This window comes from Ambystoma mexicanum, chromosome 7q (genome assembly GCF_040938575.1).
Source record: "Ambystoma mexicanum isolate Mex_15411 chromosome 7q, UKY_AmexF1_1, whole genome shotgun sequence".
Taxonomy (NCBI): domain Eukaryota; kingdom Metazoa; phylum Chordata; class Amphibia; order Caudata; family Ambystomatidae; genus Ambystoma; species Ambystoma mexicanum.
Window position 1 is genome coordinate 952,228,994 of NC_090941.1, and position 24,991 is coordinate 952,253,984.

Here is a 24,991-nt window from a genome sequence, read left to right on the forward strand (position 1 = left end):
CACCAGCACAGCTCAGGGCAACCCTACAGACCATCGTTTTTCAGCCTGCCACGCCATTACAGAAGGGGAAAAACCATATGCATATCCAGGGCCGTCACGAGGGGAGTGCAGGAGGGGCAAACTGCCCCAGGCCTCGCACTTCTGGGGGCCTTGCGGCACCCTCTCCTGAGTACAAAGCAGCACAGTCCCTCCGTGTCCATTGTTCACACCGGGGACTGTGCTGTCTGCCCTCTGCCGCAGCAATGATTTTGCTGTTTGTTGCAAAGCCGTTCAGCTCCTCAACAAACAGCAAAATAATGGGAGACAGCAGGGTTAAGAAGTGAGCACTGCTGCCTCCCGTTATTCAGCTGACAACGTAGACATGCTGAATGACAAGAGAGGTCTCCTCTGCTGTCAGTCAGTGTGTTTACGTTGTACATCATGAGCACGCTGACTAATATGAGAGGAATTCTCTCCTGTTAGGCAGCATGTCTACGTTTCAGAGTGCAGCGGCTGCCTGGGTGCTTTTGAAAGGTGCATGGAGGTAAGGTAAGTGGTGTTTATTTTAAATTGAATGTGTATATATGTGTATTTAAATTAAATGAGTATGTGTATGAATGCATGCGTGCATGTTGATGTTTATGTTTGTGTCAATGCTGTTTTGGGTTTTATGTATGCGTGCATGTAAGTTGTGTAAGTGGTGGATGAATGCATGGGTGAAAGTGTTGAATGTGAATGTGTGTGCGAGCCCACCCCAAATGCAGGCCACTTAATTAAGGGTTGGGGTCATGGCATCAGAGGTGCACATAGGCTAAAATGTTGGGGGGCCAAAAGGGGCTGTGGGGGTGGGACTAACACTTCAAATGTTGGGAGAGGCGCTAACCTCAGGGGCTGTGAGGGCAGGGCAAACATACTTGTTTAGGGACATCAAACATCTTTCCACATTCAAATGAGACTATTCTGGTGAAGCTTCAATGTTACAAGCAGCTAACTCTCGCCTTCATTTCTGAAATGTCACACTAAAGGACGGCGGTGAGAATGAGATTTCTCATGTCACCTCTTCCCTTCTAATCACTCCCCTGGCATGCAAGTGCTAACCCCACATCACAATTTCTATTACCTAAAAATGTATGCACATGAATGCAGGTGCTAAACGTGAAATGTTTTATGTTAGTAAATTTCAGGGCCTTTGTTAACAGCGAATCCCAAGCACTGTTTAATGCCTTTGCCCTGTTCCGTCTGGCCACGACTTTGTTGGTCAGCCCGGCAAAAGCGGATAGTGAGTGGGGCCAATGTGGGGCCAATAAACCCATTGTGCTGTCAGTCTCCCGACTGAGGGATGGAGTCTGGGTCTTTCACCGTTTGTAGTTGAAATGAGCCCCTAAGCAGCTGCCACCATGCTGGCAGTCTTATGACACAGAAACCTACTGAAAAACTGCAGCTTTTAACCACTTTGCTGCATTATGTTGACCTCATTATTGATTTAAGCACTCTACAGGTTCCTTGGCCTATTTTTCCAATCTGTAAGGCCAGGGAAGCCCCCCAAACATCACAACGAAATGGGCCCCCACCAGCATGACACATCTGTAACCAGCGCTGCTTGCACTTCCTTCCCAATTCCCTAAGCCCAGCTAGGAAGCTGAATAGCTATTTCACCTTCCCTTTGGCCAGTAGTCGTACCTTTCACCCTAATTCAGAGGTTGTTTACTTTCATAATGCTATGCTAGTCTCTGGAGAGGTGGGCCATCTAAAAGCTGAGGCCAGAAGTTAAGACTTTGGCTTTATCAAAGTTAGTCTGTTGATATCACGTGAATAGGCTTTTGTGCTCTGCATGTTTGATGCTGCTGCCGCTCCTTAACGAGTGCTATGAGCTGGGGACACACCGAAAGCGGTCTTCTGCCTCAAAGTGGGAGGGCTTCAGCCCCCCCCCCTACTCATGGCCTGGCGCCGCCCATGCAGCTAGGTCGAGTCAACAAAGCCCAGCATTTCGGGAGGGGGCTAGAGCCTGATCTGCTCAATGGTGTTGCACCCTGCGTGTCTTTCACTGAAGTCCTGTTAAAAACAAACATTGGTAAATCCAACAGTTTTGGCTTGTGCATAAGTATTAGAAATTTGCCAGGCACTGCTATTAGATGCTCAGGTACTCAAACCAGTTTGCACCTGCTACCATCAATGGCCATTTAAAACCAATACAGCAGTGCCTTTCCCATGCCTACATGAAAGCCCAAACTGTTAGCATTGCCAATGCTTGTTTTGCTTTACCCTTGATGCACAGGGCTATGCATCAAGCTTAAGGCAACCATACTTGGCTAAATTGGCCCACATTGAATTTAGGCCAATCTAGACAGTAATAACACGTATGGTGCTCAGTCAGCCTGGACATACTTTCTGTGGCATGTCATGTTTACTGGCTGGGAGTCTGTACATGGTAATAATGGCATATATTGGTGGAGCCTGCATGGACATACATGGGAACAACCAGCATGAATATATTTTTGTACTAGCATATGTTGTGTGCAAAGGTGGTATGCCATGTATTGGAAAATGTTCCTGTGCATGGTTGGTGACTTGCACCTATTGGGTTTTTTCATGCTTCCATACAAAACCAATTGCAAACTGTATGGATTTCTACCCAATTTTACAAAGAATGTGCTGTAAAATGCATAATTGTAACCCAATGTTTCAGAAATGTTCTTGGGATCGAGAAAACCCCTCAAGCAACCCTTGTTTGGTTTGGGCACCCTCACTGTGCTCTGTCGATCCTGCATAATTGGCACAAACATTTAAGCCTCTTCAGTTCAGAAATTCACCAGCCTCCACTGTACATCATCTATCTGTCATTGTGTATGATGTGTGTTTTAATGCACACACAGGGGCAGGGTGCTCCTTAATGCTGGCATCACGCACCACATGCCGTCATGCCATCCTATATATATTAATGCATATGATACAAAAGTTAGTCTGGCATAAACCTTTCTTCAGTAGAGAAAATTAACTTTCTGTATTTGATTGGCAGTTGTAGTAATAAACCATATTTGGGTTCCTCCACACAAATTCAAGGGGTGATTTCTTGAGTCCTGTTTGCGGAGGTGCCGCCGCTGGCCCAGTGCAGAAAATCCTAACGGGGCCTCACCAAGTGTTTTACCCCGGGCCTCACTACATCTTGTAACAGCCCTGTGCAAATCAGACTTGGTCCTACCCCAAAAAGGGCAGTCCAGCCCAAACTGCTAGGTCACATCCCTTCTGCACAAGACCACAAGCATCCCCAGACATGTTTCAGCCTTGTTGGGCGTCATCAGTGAGGAGTAGTTTGGGTCTCTAGGCCCAGCAGACTCGGGACTTGAAAGCAGACATGCTGAACCAGTAAGAGTGTGACAGAAAGGAGGAGACAGTGCAGCCTTAAAGAACACTAGACTAAATACAAGGAAAAACTGTAACTAACCATGAGACAAAGTGTGGTGTTCTGGACCACCTGACAATCTTATTCAATAACAAAAGTGTGGAACACTCTCTTTGCCTGAAATCATAATTTTAATTAAAACATGTTTTCTTCTCTTAAATCAATCTAGAAAAGAAAGTGTGCAATTTAGGCTTTGACCACCACTAGAAGCCCGCATTCCATGCTTCTCCATTGTTCTTCCCACTATTTCCAATTCTTAAGCAAATCTGCAAGAATGGAACGGTGGCTAAAACTGCCTGGAAAGGGCTGTGTTCCAATCTTCTCTTTGTGATTTAAACACACCAGCGGGCAAACGGCAAGGACACATGGACAAATTCTGTCACAGGAAGCCCCATGTGAGGCTTGCCCTTTCCCCTCTGTACAAGCTGTAAGAGCCCTTATCATCAGGCTCCATTGTGTGCTATGCAACCTTTGCTCTTGTTAGAGGCCCTCGCCTTTTCCTCAGGACCACTAGCTTAGGCGCCTGTAACTTATGACAACATACAGCACATTATCTGTATTGTTAGATGCTAGTGCTTCCCTTTTGTAAAATAAAGCAATGGCTAGAATGTTCCCACATTCCCAGTTCTGGATCTGGTGTAATAGCACCTATTAGTTAAGTCAAATATTTGCATCGTATGAAGTGTGTGGATAAAGGGATTTCATTGCAGAGGCAGGAATTGTCTCCAGGTGTCACTACTGTAGGGGAGGCATGGTATGACACAGACCAATTGGTACAATTTGTAAAACCTTTATTAAAGTTTCTGGTGTTGGAAAAACTCCTACACTGCCCTATAACTAAAATGGGAGTAGTCTCAACCATCAAACGATAAACAAAACAATCCTAGTGGAGTCTGTCAAATCAAAATGACATATGCTAACAAAACCTAATGCCTGCCCCATCTCTTGTTCAAAAGGTGTAAAAAGGAGAAATATAAATGTATGCAAAGGAAAAATCAGTGTTCAAATTAATAAAGGTGGCTGAATCAGCTCTCCTCCCCATGTTAGACCCCACAGAGTAAGGCGGTCCTTGTAGGCATGAAGACACACTCTGGCTCTGATTCTTAGTTCAATAAACAGTTCTCAAATGTGGATCGAGGCCTGTCTGGCCTTCCACGTTAAAGTCTCTCTTTCAGACCACTTTCAGGTGTCGAAGACTTTTGAATGTGTGTGGCTTTCTTTACAGACCTCCGCAAGACCACTTTAACTAAAAGTTCACATTTAACTTCATGCTCCCCTTCTCTAGGAGGTAATTCTGCTACCTTTGCTTTTGTACTTCATTCTCTTTATCGTCACAAATAATGCATCTTTCACAGACACTTGAGAGCGAGATACTTCCTTTCGCCGGACCACTCCGTTACTCAGTATTGCTGAATCGACAGCTGTTCTTTACTTCAAAGTTCATTCACAGGTCTGCCTTTCCTCGCATCTCATCCATGCGCGTGCCACCTTCACTAGCGAATAAAGGTTGCTGCTTCAAACTTTCTTTAACACACACCAGTCTCTCTCGTCACTTGCCAACTCACCAGCTGTGTGCGTTTCTTTCTTGGTTTTACGATTTAGACTTTCTGAGTCAAGATTAGTACCACAGACTTGGCCCCTCCTCCCCAATTCTGCTGTTCACCGGGGAGAGTCGTTGGTGTCCTTGAAACACAATGCAGTCTTCACTTGTGGGATCTGGCCTTCTGCAAGTGTCTTTCGCGGCCTGTCGGAGGCAACAACCCCCAGTACGGAACTCTTGGGGCTTTTGACCAGCTGCACTCGTCCCTTGGTCCGTCGCTCTGCTCCAATAGGTTGGCGTTTGCCCCGGAAGTCCTGCTTGTACTTGTGTCCCAGATTGCTCAGAGTGTGTCTTTAGAGTTTGCCTTTTATCCGTGTGAGGAGAAATAATTGGTATCAGGTGTATGCACTTGAAGTCAAGTGCCGGACCTTGCCTGACCCGCTTAACAGGACATGTCCCGATCAATGTATGAGAGTTAGTCTTGTTCCTCTGAGTCACCCTCTTCCTCAGCCCACTGTTTGTGTAAAAAGGGGGAGGTGGGTAGTTGGGACGTCGGAGAATCCTACAAAACAGGATGGGTGGATGAACAAAAAAGGGGAGAATACTGTGTCTCACCATCAGCTGCCTCACCTCCACTCCCCGAAGGCTACTCACCCAGGTGATCCTCCTGCACTGGTCCACCCCCAGGGTCTGGATCCAAAGGCGATGCCCATCCCCTGGCCACCTGAGAGAGAGATCCCTGGGGACTAGCGGGTGAGACACCCCCTGGTTTCTCACACTAGGCTAAATAGTTTTGGCTAATAGGTGGTGCTTTAGCCAAACTGTTAGGAAAGATTTCCATGTATGGGTAATTTTCTCTCCAGTTGTGAACCCCACAACTTTTTGCTGCTGTCTGACAAGCCTAGCCTGACTTTTTGCCAGTGGAGCACAGCCTTCTGCTGCACTCTGCATGGTTTTCGCTCACTTGTTAAGGGGAAACTGACATGCCCATAAAGACAGTCAGTACCTGATATGATATGATATGATATGATTGTTTATTTATATAGCGCCTATACACCATGTGTTTCAAAGTGCTTCAAGGCAAGGGAGAGAACAAGGGAAAATACAACCACATTCTTACAGGCCATGAACAGTAAGGATGTGAAATTACCTATCGTACTCGGCCTGACGACATTTCAGATAGTGCAAGAGCTAAGACATAGATAAGGAAGGGAGGGAGAGAATGGGAAGGAAATGGAAACAGACAGGCGACTACCGTACTAGGCCTGACAACATTTCTGGTAGAGCTGGAGAAAACAAAAGGTGAGGGAGAGGGGTGCCGAAAGGGAGGGGAGGAACAAAACAAGCAACCATCATACTAGGCCTGAAGACATTTCAGATAGTGCTGGAGGGGTCGTGGGGAGGAAAAAAACAGTAATGGGAGGGTGGAGGAAACAGACGAGGTTGCTATCATATTATGTCCAGGGACAATACCTGGAGACTTTGTTTCCCCCAGACCTATCCACTGTTGCAATTTCTTTGCAACATTTTTACCAGTGCACAAAGTACCTTAGAGTACAGTGCGCTGGGGTCTTCCTTTCGTTTATAAATGCCCTAGACCCCCTCATAGGATTTTTTAGTAAAAGTGCAGATGTGCCTTGGACAGAGCTGGTGGCAGCTGTTATTTTTCACATATCTTTAACCCTTTCATTCGGCCCATATCGCATTTACCGCAAAACAAGCATTGGCAATGCTAACAGTTTGGGCTTTCATGTAGGCATGGGAAAGGCACTGCTGTATTGGTTTTAAATGGCCATTGATGGTAGCAGGTGCAAACTGGTTTGAGTACCTGAGCATCTAATAGCAGTGCCTGGCAAATTTCTAATACTTATGCACAAGCCAAAACTGTTGGATTTACCAATGTTTGTTTTTAACAGGACTTCAGTGAAAGACACGCAGGGTGCAACACCATTGAGCAGATCAGGCTCTAGCCCCCTCCCGAAATGCTGGGCTTTGTTGACTCGACCTAGCTGCATGGGCGGCGCCAGCCCATGAGTAGGGGGGGGGGGCTGAAGCCCTCCCACTTTGAGGCAGAAGACCGCTTTCGGTGTATCCCCAGCTCATAGCACTCGTTAAGGAGCGGCAGCAGCATCAAACATGCAGAGCACAAAAGCCTATTCACGTGATATCAACAGACTAACTTTGATAAAGCCAAAGTCTTAACTTCTGGCCTCAGCTTTTAGATGGGCCACCTCTCCAGAGACTAGCATAGCATTATGAAAGTAAACAACCTCTGAATTAGGGTGAAAGGTACGACTACTGGCCAAAGGGAAGGTGAAATAGCTATTCAGCTTCCTAGATGGGCTTAGGGAATTGGGAAGGAAGTGCAAGCAGCGCTGGTTACAGATGTGTCATGCTGGTGGGGGCCCATTTCGTTGTGATGTTTGGCCCTGAACAGTCGGTTGGCCCCAAAATGGCCATTCCACGAGATCCTTTGTTCTGTTCTTTGGCCATCCTGTCCCTTTGCCTTCCAAAGGTCGAGCAGACACATGACAGTCCTTATTTGGTCATGCATTCTCCCGCAAAAGCCAAGCTTTCGCTGGCTTCTGCATGCCTTGCGTGTGTGCTTCCAGGATGTGGGCTGGACTGTCTAGTTCCAATACACATCCTGGGTGCCAGAGAGTCTGGTGTGCGGGGAATGACTGGGACCGTGGTCTGTCTGGTATGCCTGTATGTGTGGAGATCTCTCACTGGGTCCTCTTCGTTTTTGGCACAAAAGAGATTGTGAATAAGAGAAGGGCCCAAACAGCCATACCGGGACGATCTCTTGAGTTCTCACTGAACCTAGGATAGGATCCAAGCATCCTGAAACTGAGAAGCCGAGGAACCGCTGGCTGGAAGGTGTGGCACCCTGAGCCCTCTGTTGTCCCGCAGGACCCCTCTGCATCTGATCAAACCAGAAGGTCTGCAAAGACGCTTCAAACCATTTGAATAGTGGGAACAACTATTCACGGCACCTCCACCTATAAGCAAGCCTTCTCTGAAGTGTTTTTGGGCCAACCAGTGAACTGACCAGCTTGCGCAGGACCTTTGCTCTGGAACCGCCGCTGTCTCAAGTTAACTTTTGAGACTTGGGAGATCATAAGCACGGGGTATAAGGCACTCTCCTGCTGAGTTTCGTACACCTAGGTCTGGAATTAGGGGAGTATGCCTGAACCCGAGTGCACCCGGTCACTGTGTTGCCCAGTCGTGGTGACGAACTTCGAGGGTGCGCTGTTGCTGTGCCCCCCATTGCCCTGAGACATGCTGCAGTGAAATCGAGTCGATCCCTTCACCAGGAGAGGAGAAATCATCACTGTCCCGCCACGGAATCATCCCTGGAACTCAGCCGCTGAAAGGCACAGAGCCGCACAATTGCAGCATTTGAACTGCAACCGAAGTGGACTTGACTGGCAAAGTGTGATCTGGAGTGCGCCTTGTGTCTGTGAGTACTTGCAACTCTTACCGGTGGCCCCTGGCGCATCCATCCAGAGGGCCACTCACCTTTCTCGAGGTAGCCTGTGCTACCGTCCTATTCCCAACTATTGGAACCTGTTCTACCCGTTTGGGGAGACCACCCCCTCAAATAGTGGGAACTCATTCTTCACTGCCTTACCTGCCTTCCTGAAACGCTACAGCCCGTGCAAGAGACCCTGTTTTTCGATCTACCGCACAATCGCGTGTGTCTACACTGAAAGTACTTTTGAGCACTAGGCTCCACTCTTCGTAGGGACTGGACAGCCTCATAGTTAGGATTGATAAAGTGAAGGACTGCCTAAGGGATATTCGCACTGTATGCCCCTTTCCCTTATAGTTTGTGGACCCTTACTGTGTGCCATCCCTTTAGGCCATTGTAACTGTATATATGTTCTATAATAGTGTTGTGTGAGTTTAAGTATTACTGCTGATCTTTGCTTGTGTTTGAATTAAAAAGACTTTAATAAATGTATATATAATTTTGATATACACCTGACTGAGAGTAATTTGTAGTGTCCTTACTGTGTGTGCTCATTGTTGGCTTTTGATCACCCTCACCCCTCCTGAGACCGCCTCATCACGAGTCTGGCGGTAACCCTTAAATGCGGCGGTAACGCTATTATCTGCTGCATTTAAGGGTCCGCCAGATCATGGCTTTGACAGATTTCCCCCAGCTCTGAGCTGGGGGAAATCCGCGGCAACCTGCCGATTTTCGGCGCAATTACCACCGGCAGATATCCCACAGGCGGTAATCGCGTGAATTTTCCCCATTGGGCCCAATCGGGAATGGGCAATAACCCTCAGCCAAACCCGTGATCCGGCACTAATAGCTTCAGGGGGTTTGGCAGTAGGGCTATTAGCACCGGCGCTACCGCCCAACTCGTGATGAGGGCCCTAGTCTTGAACGCTGCCAATGCTACCTTGATTGGTCTGGTTTATCCAGAAGGTTACCCTGTTCCAAGAAACTAGGCCGGCCTTCTGAACCTCTGTCCACCACCAGGTCAGAGTTCAGAAATCCATCTTCACACACACACCATTCGAGTTGGCTCATAGACGGTGCTTTGGTGCCACCAATGCGGATACATTATTTAAGCTCACAGGTGGCCATTTAGCACGCCCATTCTTTTTTAATCAAAGGGAATCATCAGTTTTGGGTCCTGGCTGACACTTAAGCATCAAACAAAAGAAGGTTGTTATTGATACATGGGATGTGGCACGAGACAGACCATGCTCACCAAAAGGCTCTGGAACTGGGAAGAGTGTGTGGCCAGGGGCGTGCAGGGTTGCACCACTCCTCTCCTGCAGCAGTGCACATATGGACATGTGGGTACATGTCCAGCCTTTGCCTGGGATCTTACAAGAGGCCTAAAAGGAGTTCCGTCTAGAGATACCAAAACTACTGGATTTCCAAAAGCATGTTTCTATCTCCTCAGAGATTAATTAATTGCCACGAGAAATAGCAATGCCAGTTATGGGATCTATAGCAGAAGATTGGGCTGGTCCCATGTCCACCAAAGTTTATGGGCAGTCAACACACTGATCAGTCAAAGGGTTTTGACAGCGCCAACATTGCCTAGAAACAGTTCTGAACAGTCAACTGAAACCCCATAAAAGTCACAGTTAGTGCCCACACGTCAAGTTAAAACACATATAGCAATTCCCAGATTCCTAATCCAAGAAATGACTGGTCCCCACATAGTCGGTAACAACTGTTTTGAGCCATTGAATTGCCATCCAACTGACATTTTTAATCCCCACATGCCCAAAACATGTATTGCCAGTCCCCATATGTCAGTTACAAGAAAGACCAGTCCCCACATTGCCAAGTAATGGGTTTGACTACACCCCAAATTCCTTCCAGAAGGTATTGTCAACAGGTCTAACAAGCGCTTAGTAACACATAGAGATAGTTACCTCATTGTCCAGGCGCAGGAATGCCAGTCCCCACACTGATGAGCAAAAGGCATGGTGAGTCTCCAAATCGATGTAACAGGTAGGGAGAGGACCCAAAATGGGTGCTAACAAGTATGCCAAGTACCCATATGCCTAGTAACGGACTTTGGTAGCCCATACAATAGCTAGTAGGAGGTCTTGCCAATACACACCAATCAGTGTTCTCAACGAGTGTGATCGCGGCCCATTACCAGCTGTCACACATTACCTTTTTGTCCAGTAGAAGGTGTGGTTTGTCCTCTCTACTATAAACAAGTTTGACAGGTCCACATATTTCAGTACCAGGCAACTCATACTGATCAAAGGCTTGACTAACATGATCATGTAATCAAACGAAAAGGTTGCATTGTGACTTCTACAAGTTTGTATTTACAACTTAGAAAAAATATAGTTTTCAATCAATCAATCAATAATCACTTTATGTTGGCAAAGCCATAAAAGTATACACATAAATATAAAACAACAGCAGATGTCGCTTGGCCAATCAGGCGATGTAAACAATGCAGTTACAACGAGAATTAGCATATCAAATATAATTAGAAGACATTAATTTAAAAAAAATAGTAAAGCTTCCATCGCCAAAAGAAATCAAATGCGTCACTACGTTAAAACCTCATAATATAAAGTAAAACAAATTCATTGTAGAAAGACATGGGCACAATTAATACGATTATAATATACTAAAAAAAAAAACGCTCAATTATACTGAGCAGCAATGGTGACATAGTTACAGCAAAAATAAAGTTTTATGGCAAAATACCTGTTGAATCAAAAATCATTACGTTTCTATTTTACAACATTTGAAACAATTACATTTTTGAAAATGGCTTTCTAGTTGAGTTACTACCAGTTAGATCAGCACTTATAAGTAAAACTAATGGGCATGTTGATATTGAACATAATAGTTGCTGGGAAAATTCCAGATAACCAATGGACCCTGTTGTAAATCAATGACGTTGTATCATATATACTTACCACAACCTCCATGGCCGGCATGGTGACGGTGGGTAAGACGTAAACGCTTTCGGTTGGGAAATCGCCTTTCTGCTTAGTCCTTTCGTTCATCCCGTTGGCCCAGCCGGAATTCATAACATGCTCCCCGGTGTCGTGGTCTAGAATGATCAGGTCTCCTTTCAAGAAACTGAGGAACCCAGAGTCCTCACCAACTGCAAAAGAAGCATCAACGGGAGATGAGAAAGCATATCACAGGAGGGGGGGTGGCATGTCAATGGGTGCTTTTCCAATAAACTTATAATGAAGGAAGCAACAGATCAAGAGTAAACTGTGCAGACCAGAAGACTGAGCCTCGTTATGAGTATAACTATCACTCCTTCATTTTACAAAGCGGGTAATGGCTTGCCGGCCCTAGCCTTGGTAGGCCAGTGCGAAGCGAGGGCCTCAGCGAGGCATTAGGACTGTTACCGGGGATCACACAATCACTGAGCCTGCAAGAATAATGAATGCGAAAATGCTGAACCTTTTGCTCTGCATTTTACCAGAGGTATATCTGTGGGGGTGTGTTAAGGTAGTAAATAAGGTAAGGGGAGTTTTGGGGAGATGCGTGGGTTCTCCCCTGCATATACTTGTGGTCAAAGGATCACATAGATCCGTCACTGGTATAGTAGGCTACAGGATGAGGGATGGATGGCTATTCACATCCTGAGGCTACTAATAAGTGCTAATAGCTCAAATGCATTTTTAGTCTGGAAATGTACACCACACAGTCTAAGTCCCTCTTCTATTACAATGGCGAGGATGGAGAGTGAGCAAGGACAGTCAGGAGGAAGAGCCACCAAAGCAGGAACTAATTCCTTCATTAAGGCCTTTACTTTCTATTGTGACATTAAACAATGATGCTGGCAGCGTATCATTTGCACATAAACTTTTGGTTGAAATGCTGAAATCGAAGTATTAGATAGTAATTTGCTTTTCAAAAATGTAATTGAGTTGGAACCCTGAGTTTTACACATTTTCAATACAGACCCTGTGCTCGCAGCCTCAGCTAAATATTACCAGAATGGAAATCCTAGTTCAAAATTCAAGAGCTCAAACGGTGTTGGTTTAGATAGTTGTAGTACCCTTTTATATGTTTTCCTTCAATTTTCCTTAGCCAAAATGTATTGCTGGTGCCCAAATTTCTGATCTAAATAAGAATACGTTTTTGTTAAGTCTAAGACGGGAGCGAAAGAGTGATTCCCATGCTTCTTATCGAATCATAGATGTTAAGTAGCATTTCCATTTTAATTTCAGACTCTTTAGCGATGAACGATTCAGTTTTTCATCAAATAGAATACCAACATATTTGTATTCCGGCACCCTTTCCACACATGCCTTGTTCAAAACACATCTGATGGGGTTTTTCCTTGGGGCCGGAAGACAAAAAGCTTTATCTACAATTATGCTGTAGTCATTTCTAGACCTGTTTTGCAGGGAATATGCAAATAAACGATTCAGATCCCTCTGTAGGTCTATTGGGGTTGTATCGAGTAGAATTAAATGGGTGGCATAAGCCAAACACTGAATATGTTCGCCACCCACACTTTGCAGGAAACTCCTTCTCTGGGACAAAATAAAGGTTAAATAATCCTGGGGAAAGGACACATCCTTCATTTAGCTACTAAAAAGTTTTAATGTCTTCAGATAAAGAGCACTTAGTCTCGTCGTCCAGTTGAATGTGTTCTGTGGCATTCTAATGAAATTCCTTCAATAAATGGAGCTGTGGTGGTGCACCCATTGGTGCATTTTCTGCCCCAATCAAATGTGGCTGAAAAAAAAATCAATCAATGCTAGATTTAGAGGGCAGCAATTGCCCATAACGACTTTATTTGCAAGGAACAAAACCATTGAGTTTATACCCGTGGACATTCCACGTTTGTCTGCTCTTTAAGAAGAATTTGCTCTGTATTTAACCAATTATTTAATGCCACTACCATGTTTTAGCAAACATTTTACCGTAAGCGTATAGTAAGGATACCAGCCTATGTTCTGATGGGCGATTTAGGGCACGCCTTTTATAAAATGACAAAAAAACATTTTTTTTCCAAAAATGTGGGAATAGCTCTACCCCACAGATTCAAATGCCTTGTTTACCACTCAAGGTGATTTATAAGAATGTTGTGGCGGAGTGAGTAAATGGATCGAACTTTCTGCATCAAATCCCCCTATTGGCTCCGCCTCACAAATACGAAATCATCTCCACCCACACCTGATTTTGATGAGCAAAGAGATGCTCTGGGTTCAAAGCAGTCTGGTTCAACAGACATCCCTTTAAATGCCTCCTACCAGGCATGCACATGGATCAATGCATGCATCACAAGATACTCATCAGGCATTGAAACCTGTTCCTGCCCGGATGCATCTGCAGGGGACTGCAGGCACTCAAGTGCAATGGATGCGCTCTCCTCGATGCGGTTTATGGGCACCTGGAAAACGGCTTTTTTAATTTTAGGTCATGTTACTACATAAACGTTTATGTTTAAAAATAAAAACAGAGCCATGTCAAGAGGATTGAACCAGCCTCACAAGGCCGTTGCATTTGACTAAAGTCAAGTGTTTGCTGCCCCACACTACTGATGCTCCGGTAAAGCGCTTCCAAGCCTATATAATCGTAAACACAGCACTGCACGTCCCTATGCATTGGACTGCACTTATTGACAAATTTGCTGCCGTGTGCTAATGTGCCATGTTGGGGTCTGCAACCTTTGCCTCCACAGATGTTTTGGACTACAACTTCCATCAATCCAAGCCAGCATAGTAAATGGTGAGTAATCATGGGCCCAAAACATCGAGCTTGCACACAGGCAGGGAGGTTAGTGTCCAGCGCCACACCACGGTGAGGGAAGACAGGGGTAGTGTGTTTTCTCTTAGGAGGATACAAGAGAAATACAGAGGTGACATGACGAGATGCAGGGTATTGTATTGCTGCAAAGAGCACACCACAGGCTAGCCTAGATTACAAATGTCAATGACAGCTACTGTATATTCAAGGGCTATTAACAGACACCTCTGAATTCTGTCCACAGATAAAGAAATCAGCTGTGCGGTGCGCTATTTATGGCACATAACTCCTGGATGACTTTAAATATTCTTTTTATGGGCAGTTGGGGGGAGGGTCTATACTTTTTTCTACATATTGTGGCCAGATACAAAGATTTACTCCGACTGAGCAATGTTTACCTCTTCAAAGTACCCTAGTCATACCTTCTCAAATGCGCAACTTTAGAATTGACGATTAAGGTTCTGGTATATTGGGGACTCAACACTGAATGCCGCCTGTGCCATGCCTGGAACGATTGTTCTGGAAACTTTGCATGCGAGAGGTATAAATACAACCCCTATTTTAACCCCCTCAATAAAATACGATTTAAGCGACAGAATATGAGACATTATGCTCTGTCGTTCACATACCGACTCATTGAAATTGTATAATGCAATCATGCCATGCAATGTGTTATGCAATGTCTCCACAAGAATTAGTTGTGGCATAGATTAGGTGCGATGTGTTTGTTGAGAGGAAAGCTCATGTATGTGTGTAAAGCAGTAAATCTAACAAAGACTGCAAGATGAGTTCCCAAGCTCTCAAGCTTCTAGAATTAGCACGCTTTCCTGGGGATGAATTGGCTGGAGATATTGATGGAAGCATTAGTGATGTAGGAGATGGAAACACATTTAAATTATACTGTTGGATCTATATTCCAAGTGGAATTTCTAGAAATGCGACGACAGAGACGATCATAGCATTTTGAATTAAATATTTGACTGAGAGGGGTTGTTATAGCCCATTCTCACTGAAATTGATGTGCAATTTTGTAATAAAGGCATGCAAGAGTAGTTTCAGTAAGTGAACAAAATGGATGCACTGTATCACCCGGAATGGAACAGCGTGGTGGAAAGGGTAAATAGGGTGATAATGGAAGTTGTGAGATTAATTTAAAATAGTGGAAGTAATTGGAACACTGTTTTGATGGAAAGAGTAGTGGACATTATATTTCGCAGGCAGAGAACTACTGATTTCATACATTTTGAACTTGTGGGGTATTGGAAAGCAAACACCATAGTGTATCCTGCTTGGCTACAGATGTCCCGCAGAGTGGAGTTTGATAAGTAAAGCTATTTTTTCTGTTGAGAAAAAAACATGTAAAAGCATGTGCATATAAAGGCAGTATGTGAACTGTAGGTGACAGCGGGGGATACAGTACAAGTGAATTTTCCTGGAGTTATTTACAAGGGGTGCGTGGTGTTTTCTGCTCTGGTTATATGCAAAACAAGGACGGTGAAATATGGAATATAATCATCTAGTTATTGTTAAATGTGGTGAGGTTTTGCATGCGTTCTTAAACTCCAGTAGTGTGTGATGTGTGGGGTGAAGTATGCATGTGAGCATGTCTAAGTGTGATGGATGTTCGGGCGACTGTGTGTGTGAAAGGGACAAGTTGTGTCGCATTGGTGTTGCATACTATCTCAATAGTTCGGATGTACTCGCAGGCTCTTTCTTCTACAATAAGTTAAGCTATAAGCAAGCATTAGAATGTACATGTCTCCAGTTAAAAAAAGTAGTTGCCGAAAGAGCATTGCTCCTGGGCTAGTTGATTAAATACATGAAAGTGCACTTGAAGACAAGGGTGGCTTACAAAGGCGTGCAAAGTAAAATAAAAATAAAACAAAAATATGAGTCAAAATAAATATTCCCTCATCCCTAGATACCTGAAGACTAGCCCTTTAAAGATTCTTAGCTTGAATGCATTGGGAGATTAAAGGCCATATTACAGAAACTTTGCAATGGTGCAAGGGCAATTAGCACTAGGGCAAAAATTGACTAAGTGCACAAAACATATGTATTTCTGCACAAGGGCCCATTTCGCACTAGCACTTTAAACATTGCCCTGGTGTAAAAATGCGTTGAAAGAATATGTTTTTTGCACTAGGGCAATGTTTTCCCTGCTTTTTCTATAACACCTCCCTATATGTGTGTGTCCCGAAACATAGCGAGCCATATTACAGAGACTTTGCAGCTTTCAATGCATTTTTTGCACAAGAGCAAAGGACCAGAAATAGGACAAATATTGCCCTGGTGCAAGAATGCATCGAAAGCCTATTTGACCTAATTAATAACACAAAAGCAGAAGCAAAAAGCAGGCGGTGCCTTAAGAAATAATTGTAAATTGTAAACCATGTCTGCCATAAGTACATGGCAGGCAGCGTTTGCTCAATCTGCAATGCAAAGTGCAAATAGAGAAGTGTAAAGAGGCTTCCACCGTCTCTTTACACTTCTCATGTGCACTCTGCAGTGAAAATGACAAAAATTGCATGGAGGGGCCCTGTTTGCACATAGATCCATATGTAAGCGGGATGCTCCAGGCAACTCCTATGAGGATTTTGGAGGAATTACCATGTGTGATAATTCTACCCATGCCAATTCACCCAGAGTGCTGGGGGTATGTCCTCCTCTTTACTTCAATACTTGTAATTCGATGTTGCAGAAAAATGGTGAATAAGTGGTGGTAACGGAATTACCGGCACTTAGTTACTGCACCGGCAAGCTCGTTATTAGGCCTATTGTTCCTATCCAAATTCACCATGAACGGTTATGCTGAGAATGTCAAATTTCATTTTGATTTTTGAGAAATACAAAGCCACATATACGTACAAACATGGGTTTGTGGGACTTCCTTTTTCCGAGTTCAAAGAATTTGTTTTTGGTAGGAACAGTATCTCAAAAACATCCTATGCGGATGAACCGCAAATATTGATTAATGTTCATGGTGAGATATGCAATTTAGAGTGCACTGGAGACCTTCCATGCACGTGGTTGGCAGAGGAATTGATTTGGATTGAGTCCAATGCTGGAGAATAGTTTATCCGCTCAGACCAATATATATCAGAGGAACTGATCAAATTAGAAGAATTAATATAGGAGTGTTAAACCGATGTATTCAACTTACCCTGTCACATTATTCATCGTAACTCAAATTAGCTATATCAAAAATCATTGCTTAATAAAGATTTGAAAACATTGAGTTGGCAGTGTGACATCAGTGTTTCGATAATGTGAAATTTCCCCGGATAAATCGGCAAACAATAATTACTAAATGCCCAGGATGTCGCTTGGATGTACAATGTTCCGCGGGTTCTAAGTAAACAATGTTAATCCATGCACGGAAGGAAAAAGACCAATGTCCTTTGAAACCATAGCATTGATTCCCTTGAGTTTCATGGAGTTGCGCTTTGCCTACCAGGATTTGGGTTGTCTTGTAGCGTGACCACGTATTTAGATCTTTTCCGCAGTCCTTCGAGAAAGGTCACCACCAGGTCCCGAATGTCCTCTGCGTTGTTGGAAGTGAATGTGTACTCGTCTGCCTTAATGGTGGCCAACGTGAAGCTCTGCCCTTGCAGTTTACCACCCCTGAAATTGAACAACAACAAGGAAAAAGAATAGTGACAGACTTGTTCATATACAATGATTAATCAAATAGCAAACAATATATGCAGGATATGTGCCGGCAAATGGAGACCACATCATTGGGGGAAATTACAGTTATTAAGCATCAACCAAGCATACACTGTCAACATAGTAGGCCTTCATCAAGGGACACCTAATGAAGGCACTCTCCTTGCCGGTCTGCATAAGCTTCTATGGTAGAACTGTTTACCAATAGCGTGAGCAATTCACAAAGATGTTAAGATGGAGAACGCGGGGCAAAGTACACCCGACATTCTGGGGTGGCATTCACCCAGACAGGGATCCGGAGAGGGCGAAGGGGGATAAGGTTCAGTGGGATGCGGAGCAGGGATGCCATATTTGAAAGCACCTCATTTTTAGAATCAGGGTTTCGCTTGCTAATGCGACAAGCATTAGGCATTGGCATTGGCACATGTAAGACAAGAAAAACTTTGCCTTCCGCAGGTGCCACAGTTTACAAAGGTGAATCTTAAAGAGGAAAGGTTGTTTTGCACGCGGATTAGTTCCACTTGCAGAATTCGTGGCCATGTGGCTTTAGGGTAATTGACTGCCACACAGGAAAACACAGCTGTCTCTGCAGTGGTTTCACAGCACCTGCCATCCTTGTGTTAAGCCACACTCAGCCATTTCCACCTGTACCTGTATGGCCGCAGGTTCACAGCCATTACGGACCACAAGCCCCCCCCCCCATCTTCATGGGCACTTCATCGTACCCACCGGCCAGAATAGCCAAATGGCTGCTACACCTTCAGCAGTACAACTTTGAGCTCCTGTATCAACCATGATGTGGCAACCCGGCAGACTTCCTCTCCAGGCACACGAGAGAGGCAACACCACAGAAGGTCCAGGTGGCCGAAGAGACCGAAGAGCACATCTGCCAGGTGGTGCGGGCATTGAGGCCGAAGGCGGTCTGCATTGAGGACATCGCGGAGGAGACATGCAGCGACCCCTGCTGCGATCTGGTGAAGGACGCCATCATTTCGGGTGACTGGAGGTCATTTATGAGCAACACGCACAACCGGACGGAGGAGGCAAAAGCGTTCGTCACAGGGATGTTCACCGTCTGCCAAGACTTATCGATAACAGACCAGGGGCTGTTGCTCCGCGGAGATCGCATCGTCATTCCGCCAGGCCTGCACGACCGGATAGTGGCACTCGCCCATGAGGGCCACCAAGGGATGGCTCGAACGAAGGCACGCATTCGACACCGAGTGTAGTTCCCTCGCATTGACGAAAAAAAGTGGAAACTCTGGTCAACACCTGCCTGCCGTGCCTCATAACCGGAGCCCCACCAGACCTGGAACCCATCTTATCAGCGGAAAGGGGCTATGGCAGGTGGGACGCAATAAGCATTGACTTCTGCAAACTACGGGAGGGTCTGTACCTCCTGGTGGCAATCGATGACCACTCCCGATACCCTGAGGTTGAGGTGGTCGAGTCCACAGCAGCGGAAGTGGTCATCCCGGCCATTGAGAAGATGTTCGCGACACATGGACTACCAACCACGATCAAGAGTGACAATGGAGCCCCCTTCCAAGGGGTGGAGTTCAAACAGTACTTGCAAGATCTAAACAACCGGTACCACCAAATCATGCCCAGATGGCCACAGGTCAACGGCGACGTAGAACGCTTCATGAGAACACTCAATAAAGTGCTGAGGCTGTCCAAGGCAAATGCCAGCCCGTGGAAGGTTGACCTCTATCGATTCCTGAGGAACTACCGGGTCACCCCGCACTGTACAACAGGCGTTCCCCCAGCGGATCTCATGTTCGGCACCGTCATCAGGTCGTCCATCCCACACCGCCCCAGCAGGGGACCGGACGAGCTAGAAGAGGTGTGCATTGACCGAAGACGCAGGGACGCCAACGCCAACATGAGCACCAAGAGGAGGTCGCGACCATCCGACCACCAGGTGGGCGATCAGGTGGTCATGTTACGGAACCCGACGAAGTTCAAAATGGACTCCCGTTACGAGACTCTCCAATGGACTGTTCGTGAGACACGAGGGACCATGATAACTGCACAAAGGGGACATCGCCAGGTGACGCGCAACACATCATGGTTCAAGGCAGTGCCGTGCCACCTGTGGACAGATGGGGATTGTTCCCAAGAAGAGGATGAGCCGCCGAGGGTCGAGGATGGACACGAAGATTCTCAAGGCGAAGGACACACGGATGACAGAACTTGGGAGCAGGGGAGCGAACCGGACAGGGGTGAGCCTGAAGTGGAAGGTGAGAGATCCCATGAGACTGTAGCAACCGCCTCACGAGGTGGACGGTATGGCTTGAAGGCTGCCATCCAGCTGCCACCTCGGCTCAAGGACTATGTGTGGTAGAGTACACTCTGAACGTTTAGCACTGGGAGTGTGTAATTGCAGTTCTGTTCTGATTAGGGGTAGGAGTGTTTGCGTTGGTGTGTTTTATTGTTGTGTTTTGTTTATAATAAAGGAGGAATGTTATATCCGCCCTTCGCCCTGTTACGCGGTGACGTAGGGTGTCTGAATAAAAGCCCCGCCCCCGCGTGAGGGAGGCAGTTCCGGGCACAGACCCTAGCAGTGTGTGTGTCGTGTCTTTCTTCTAGCTCCGGCTGGAGCTGCGTCATTGAGGCCTACTGCTGCGGCCTAACCCACCGGCCTCCACGCGGGGGCAGGAACATAACAGCGGCGAATAGCATTTTGGCGCAGCAGTCTAGTCGTTTATTACTGTGGCATGACCTTATAGGTCTAAGTTTTAGGGTGTACAATCGACTTTTTAGCTCAAGAATTTTTTTCAAAAGTTACTGCCCATATCAAAGTAACTAAATGTCTACGTTGTCTTTAAATCCAATGCAACTTTCACTCTTACTGGCAGATTGCGCTTTAAAATGTACTGGTCCCCACACAGACGACTCTTGGGGGTAGAACAGATGGGGTGGGGCCCCCAAGATAGCCCCACCCAGTTTTTTATTGGCCCCTCCCATCACCAGTTAGCACTCCCCTCCCCGTCCTGTGAAATGTAGGTTTCGTTTCGTCCCTGAGACTTAGTCATGCAAGGAGGGCTAGTTCAGGTCCCTTGCGTCCACAACCAGACCCCCCAAACCCCTCCCACACACACACCCCACCTTGAAAATCACGCTGGCCAATAAGAGACTTGCAATGTGAAATCTGGAGAGGCGGAGGTGCCGCTGCAGAACTCTGCACACACGGATGCTTGGGAAGCGTGGACTTTAAATGCAAATTTGATATATGCTATTTTTTCTTTACGTTTATTCTGAATATTGCCAGTACGTTTGTCATTCTAAAAAAGTCAAGGATAAATCCTTTCTGGTCTTACACAGACAGCAGAATGCCCAGTGCATGCATTTAAAAGCTCAATGACCATATTATAACAGCCTATCACAAATCACATTACATCCGAAAACAACAAAACATAAAACTATTCACTACGCAGCACAACAGAAACCAACACAAAATGACTTCTTCAACATTGCGCCAACAGTTCAGAAACTCCGAGAGTCCCTACAATGTATTCAACAAGTATGTTTTCAAATTGAGCGCCGAATTAGGGCTTTAGCCCACCCAGTGAATTAGCAGGCCTCGTGCGTTATTGTGCTTTTAAGATGGCGCAGATCCTGGTTTTAGTGTTCTGTCATAAATACCGGGAGCCCAACGAATGGTGGGAGTTGGAGGGTCTAGGGGTATATTGGAAGAGGAAGTGGGTCACGTTGGGGCTTGTCTGATCATATATAAAACACAAAGTCCTTTCAATTACACTTACATACATGCCTGTTACACAATGTACCTTTCAGTTACACATTTAAGGACAGTTGTGAAATAAAACATGTGATAAAGGTATCTTACTCACACTTGGACTTTGGCACGAATCTTGCGACTCTGCACACACCACCCACCACCAATCTGGGTACCAAACCAGCCGATCAAATGAAACCATGCCACGCGCCGAACTGGGCAGCTGAGCGCCCAGAAACGTCAATGCTCGTGCATTATAATGCAATCTTCACGCGCTTCGTGCTGCACCCCTCCCACCTTTGGGCTCTGTGACTAAAGGTGTGGGTGTCATTATTCAACCCAAGCAATGATACTACCTCTACATGCCTTGGGAGGAGGATGAGCAGAGCCCCTGCTGCGATTCAAACCAATGACTGCAGGCTTGTTTCTGCAGTTAAAGAGGACTTAAAGAGGATTTAAATGTTTGGGAAAATCCAGTAGCAATCCACTTTCAATCCAGATTTTTTTGGTAGTGAGGTACAAACAGATACCTTTGGAGGTAAAGTGGGGAATTCAGCTCCAGTTGTTGACGAAGGGGAATCCTTCATTTTACCTCCAAACAGCGATGCTGTGAAAGTGGCAGCACTTCTGTTACCTCCCAAAATCTGGCTGCTAATGGAATTCCCGGCACTTTTTTGCCAGACTGCCAAACTCTTAATGAAGCCGTTTGTCAACACCACCAAACTTACCCCCACCCCCTTCATACGGAAAATCTATGTTCACCAAATGTCACTATCTTTACCTCTAAATGTGCCTACGATTAACTTTTTCACATGAATCTTTTTCTTTGTAATATTCTTTTTATTGCAATATTAGATGTATCATGTTTATTTCAGACGTTTAGTCCCTAAAACATAAATAGAAATCACTTCTATCTTTTTCACAATAAATCAAATAAATATATAAAATCAAATTAAAAAAGCATTCATTCCCGTTCCGGTGGGCCGGATCGGGTATTATCGGCCCAGGGCCCGAGTTAAAGACCTGAGCATAGCGAGAGCTTTTACCGAGAGAGTATGAATGCTATTTGCGGGTGCTGAGAGAATTGTATTTTGTTTGAATGAACGGTGCGCGCATTCAAACTAAATACTTTAGCAAGATGGGTGCTACAGAGCTGGAAGACGTGGCTCAATTTCCGTGTTGGCCAGCGTGGACAACGGCTGGAGGCAGTAGCAGAGGTGACTGGTGCCGCTGCCACATAAATCAGGTAGGTGGGGGGTTGGAGGGGTGAGGTCAGCACTGTTATTAGCACGTAGGGGTAATTGCAATGGTTTTGGATTTGTGGTGATGAAGTGAAAAACTGATAGTGAGTAAAGTTCATACAAAAAACGTGGTAGCAAATTAAATGAGCCATCTTATTTAATATCTAAATAATAAGGCTGTCTTTCTAATGTAGTTGGAGAGGAGCAGGTAGATGCTATATTGCCAGTTCCCGCCCCCTCAAAGGCATCATATTGAAACAGTCGTAGAAAAGAAATAAATGGGACCCCTTGTATAATTCCAAAATAATGCATTGAGTGTATGAGAGAGGTTATGCACTCAGACAGCCATACAGAATGTACCCTCGCACTGAAGGTGTGGAAGGATGTCGCCTGCCAAGATGTCAGAATGCATCAATGAATATTATGGATGAACGTTAAAAGTGAAATCTGACAAAGACAAAGTGATGTCATAAAGAAGATATATGAACCTATGCTGAAACGATCTGAAAATACTTAGAAGTAACAATGTAACTGAAAGACTAAGAGTAATGTTTACCCAAAGCTAAAGTAATCTTGGATCTAAAGAATAGGAAGTAACTTACTGACCAATAACTGTAAATATGCAGTAATACAAGTTAGAAAGAAAACATATAAAAGCTTGCTATAGAGGAATATTATACGTGCAAGGACGGCCATAGTAGGAAAATGGATGCTGGCTCACGTTGTGCTTAACCAAGTTACCTCAGAGACAGGCCGAGGCTGTAGGATCAGGAGACGCTGGAAAACAGTTTTGTATGTAGAGCCGACAATGAGTCAAGGATAGCCACGAGTTAACCCTGCTATTTTCTTTTTTTTTATTTATTAAATGTTCAAGAAAATCAATTGATCCAACAGTAATAAGACAAGGGGAAGGAGCACGTACATCAATTCATCAGGTTTTCAGTCCAGAGTACTCTCCCTCAAGTCTATCTCCATTCAGCGAAACATTACATTGCATTCTCAATTCTTCAATTCAATTTTAACTAGATCATGAACAAATTAATTTATCAACAATCAATTGGAGAACAATGCAAGACTAAACAGACAGAAGAAGAGAGAAAAAAAAAAAAGGAAGAAAGAAACATTCGATAAATTGGAGCCTGTGCAATTCTTAGCAATACAATTTCTGTGCAAAGTAAGCAATTTCAAGTCTGTCAGGAGTTCATAAAGTGTCTCATTAAGTTCGGCCTGAAGTACAGCTGCTCCCTATCCGACACATAGTCCAAGAAAGGGTTCCAGATCCATCTGAACCTCGAAAGCTTCCCCTCTAGCATAGTAGTGAGCTTTTCAAGACCCATCTATTCCCACACTTTCACCCACCAGTACGCCACCTGTGGCCCTTCCACCGATTTCCAGAATCAAGCCCTAGTGATTTGTGCTGGAATAAGTAACTGCGCAATTAGGGCTGCTCTGGAGCCCGTCATCGGGAAAGACCAATCCTCCGGCACGTCCCCTAGGAGTAATATGCGTGGATCCATTGGAAGCAGTGTGCCAGTAACATCCTTGATTTTGGAACGGACCTCTAACCAGTAGTCCTGGATGACCGAACAATGCCACCACATATGCCCTAGATCACCCTTTTCACCACACCCATGCCAGCATGTATCCGGATAGTCGGGATTCATGGCATGCAATCTAGTCGGTGGGAAGTACCAACGAAAGCATATCTTAATTGCATTCTCTTTTACTAATGTACATCTGGAGCTCTTGTGGGCTCTATGCCATATTCGTTGGCAGGATTCCTCTGGGATTTCAACCCCTAACTCCCTTTCCCACGATAACATATAGGGGAGCTTTTCGCCCTCAGAGACATTTTCTAGGAGGCCATAACAAGCCACCAACCCATGAGAACTCTGCCCCTCAAGAATTCTAAATTCTATGCCAAATGGCGCTCTGCTGGTAGCTTGTCGAGTTTCCCTGTTAGTCAACCAGTGTCGTAGTTGTATGTACCTATACCGTTCCCCCTCTGACAGCCCAAACTTCTCCTTGCACTCCTGAAATGTCAGTGGTTCCTGATCTACATATAAGTCCCTAAACCTTAATGGTCCATTTGATTCCCACCCTTGAAATGAACTGGGAGTTAATCCCCGCATAAATGCCGGGTTTTGAGCCACAGGGGACAACGGACCCAGACCCAGCGCAATCCCCCTTTGCACTC

General features: G+C 45.3%; 1 protein-coding gene across 6 annotated transcripts in view; it reads right to left on the minus strand.

Annotated features, from left to right (window-relative positions):
* Positions 1-24,991, minus strand: part of MYO7A (myosin VIIA) — a 1,239,317-nt gene that overhangs the window by 162,122 nt on the left and 1,052,204 nt on the right. For all 6 annotated transcript variants that reach the window (XM_069640000.1, XM_069639997.1, XM_069640001.1 and 3 more), the window contains 2 exons: positions 17,600-17,769; positions 11,343-11,533 (listed from right to left, as the gene is read on the minus strand). In XM_069640000.1, the coding sequence (XP_069496101.1) occupies positions 11,343-11,533; positions 17,600-17,769 (361 nt within the window). The remainder of the gene's footprint in view (positions 1-11,342; positions 11,534-17,599; positions 17,770-24,991) is intronic.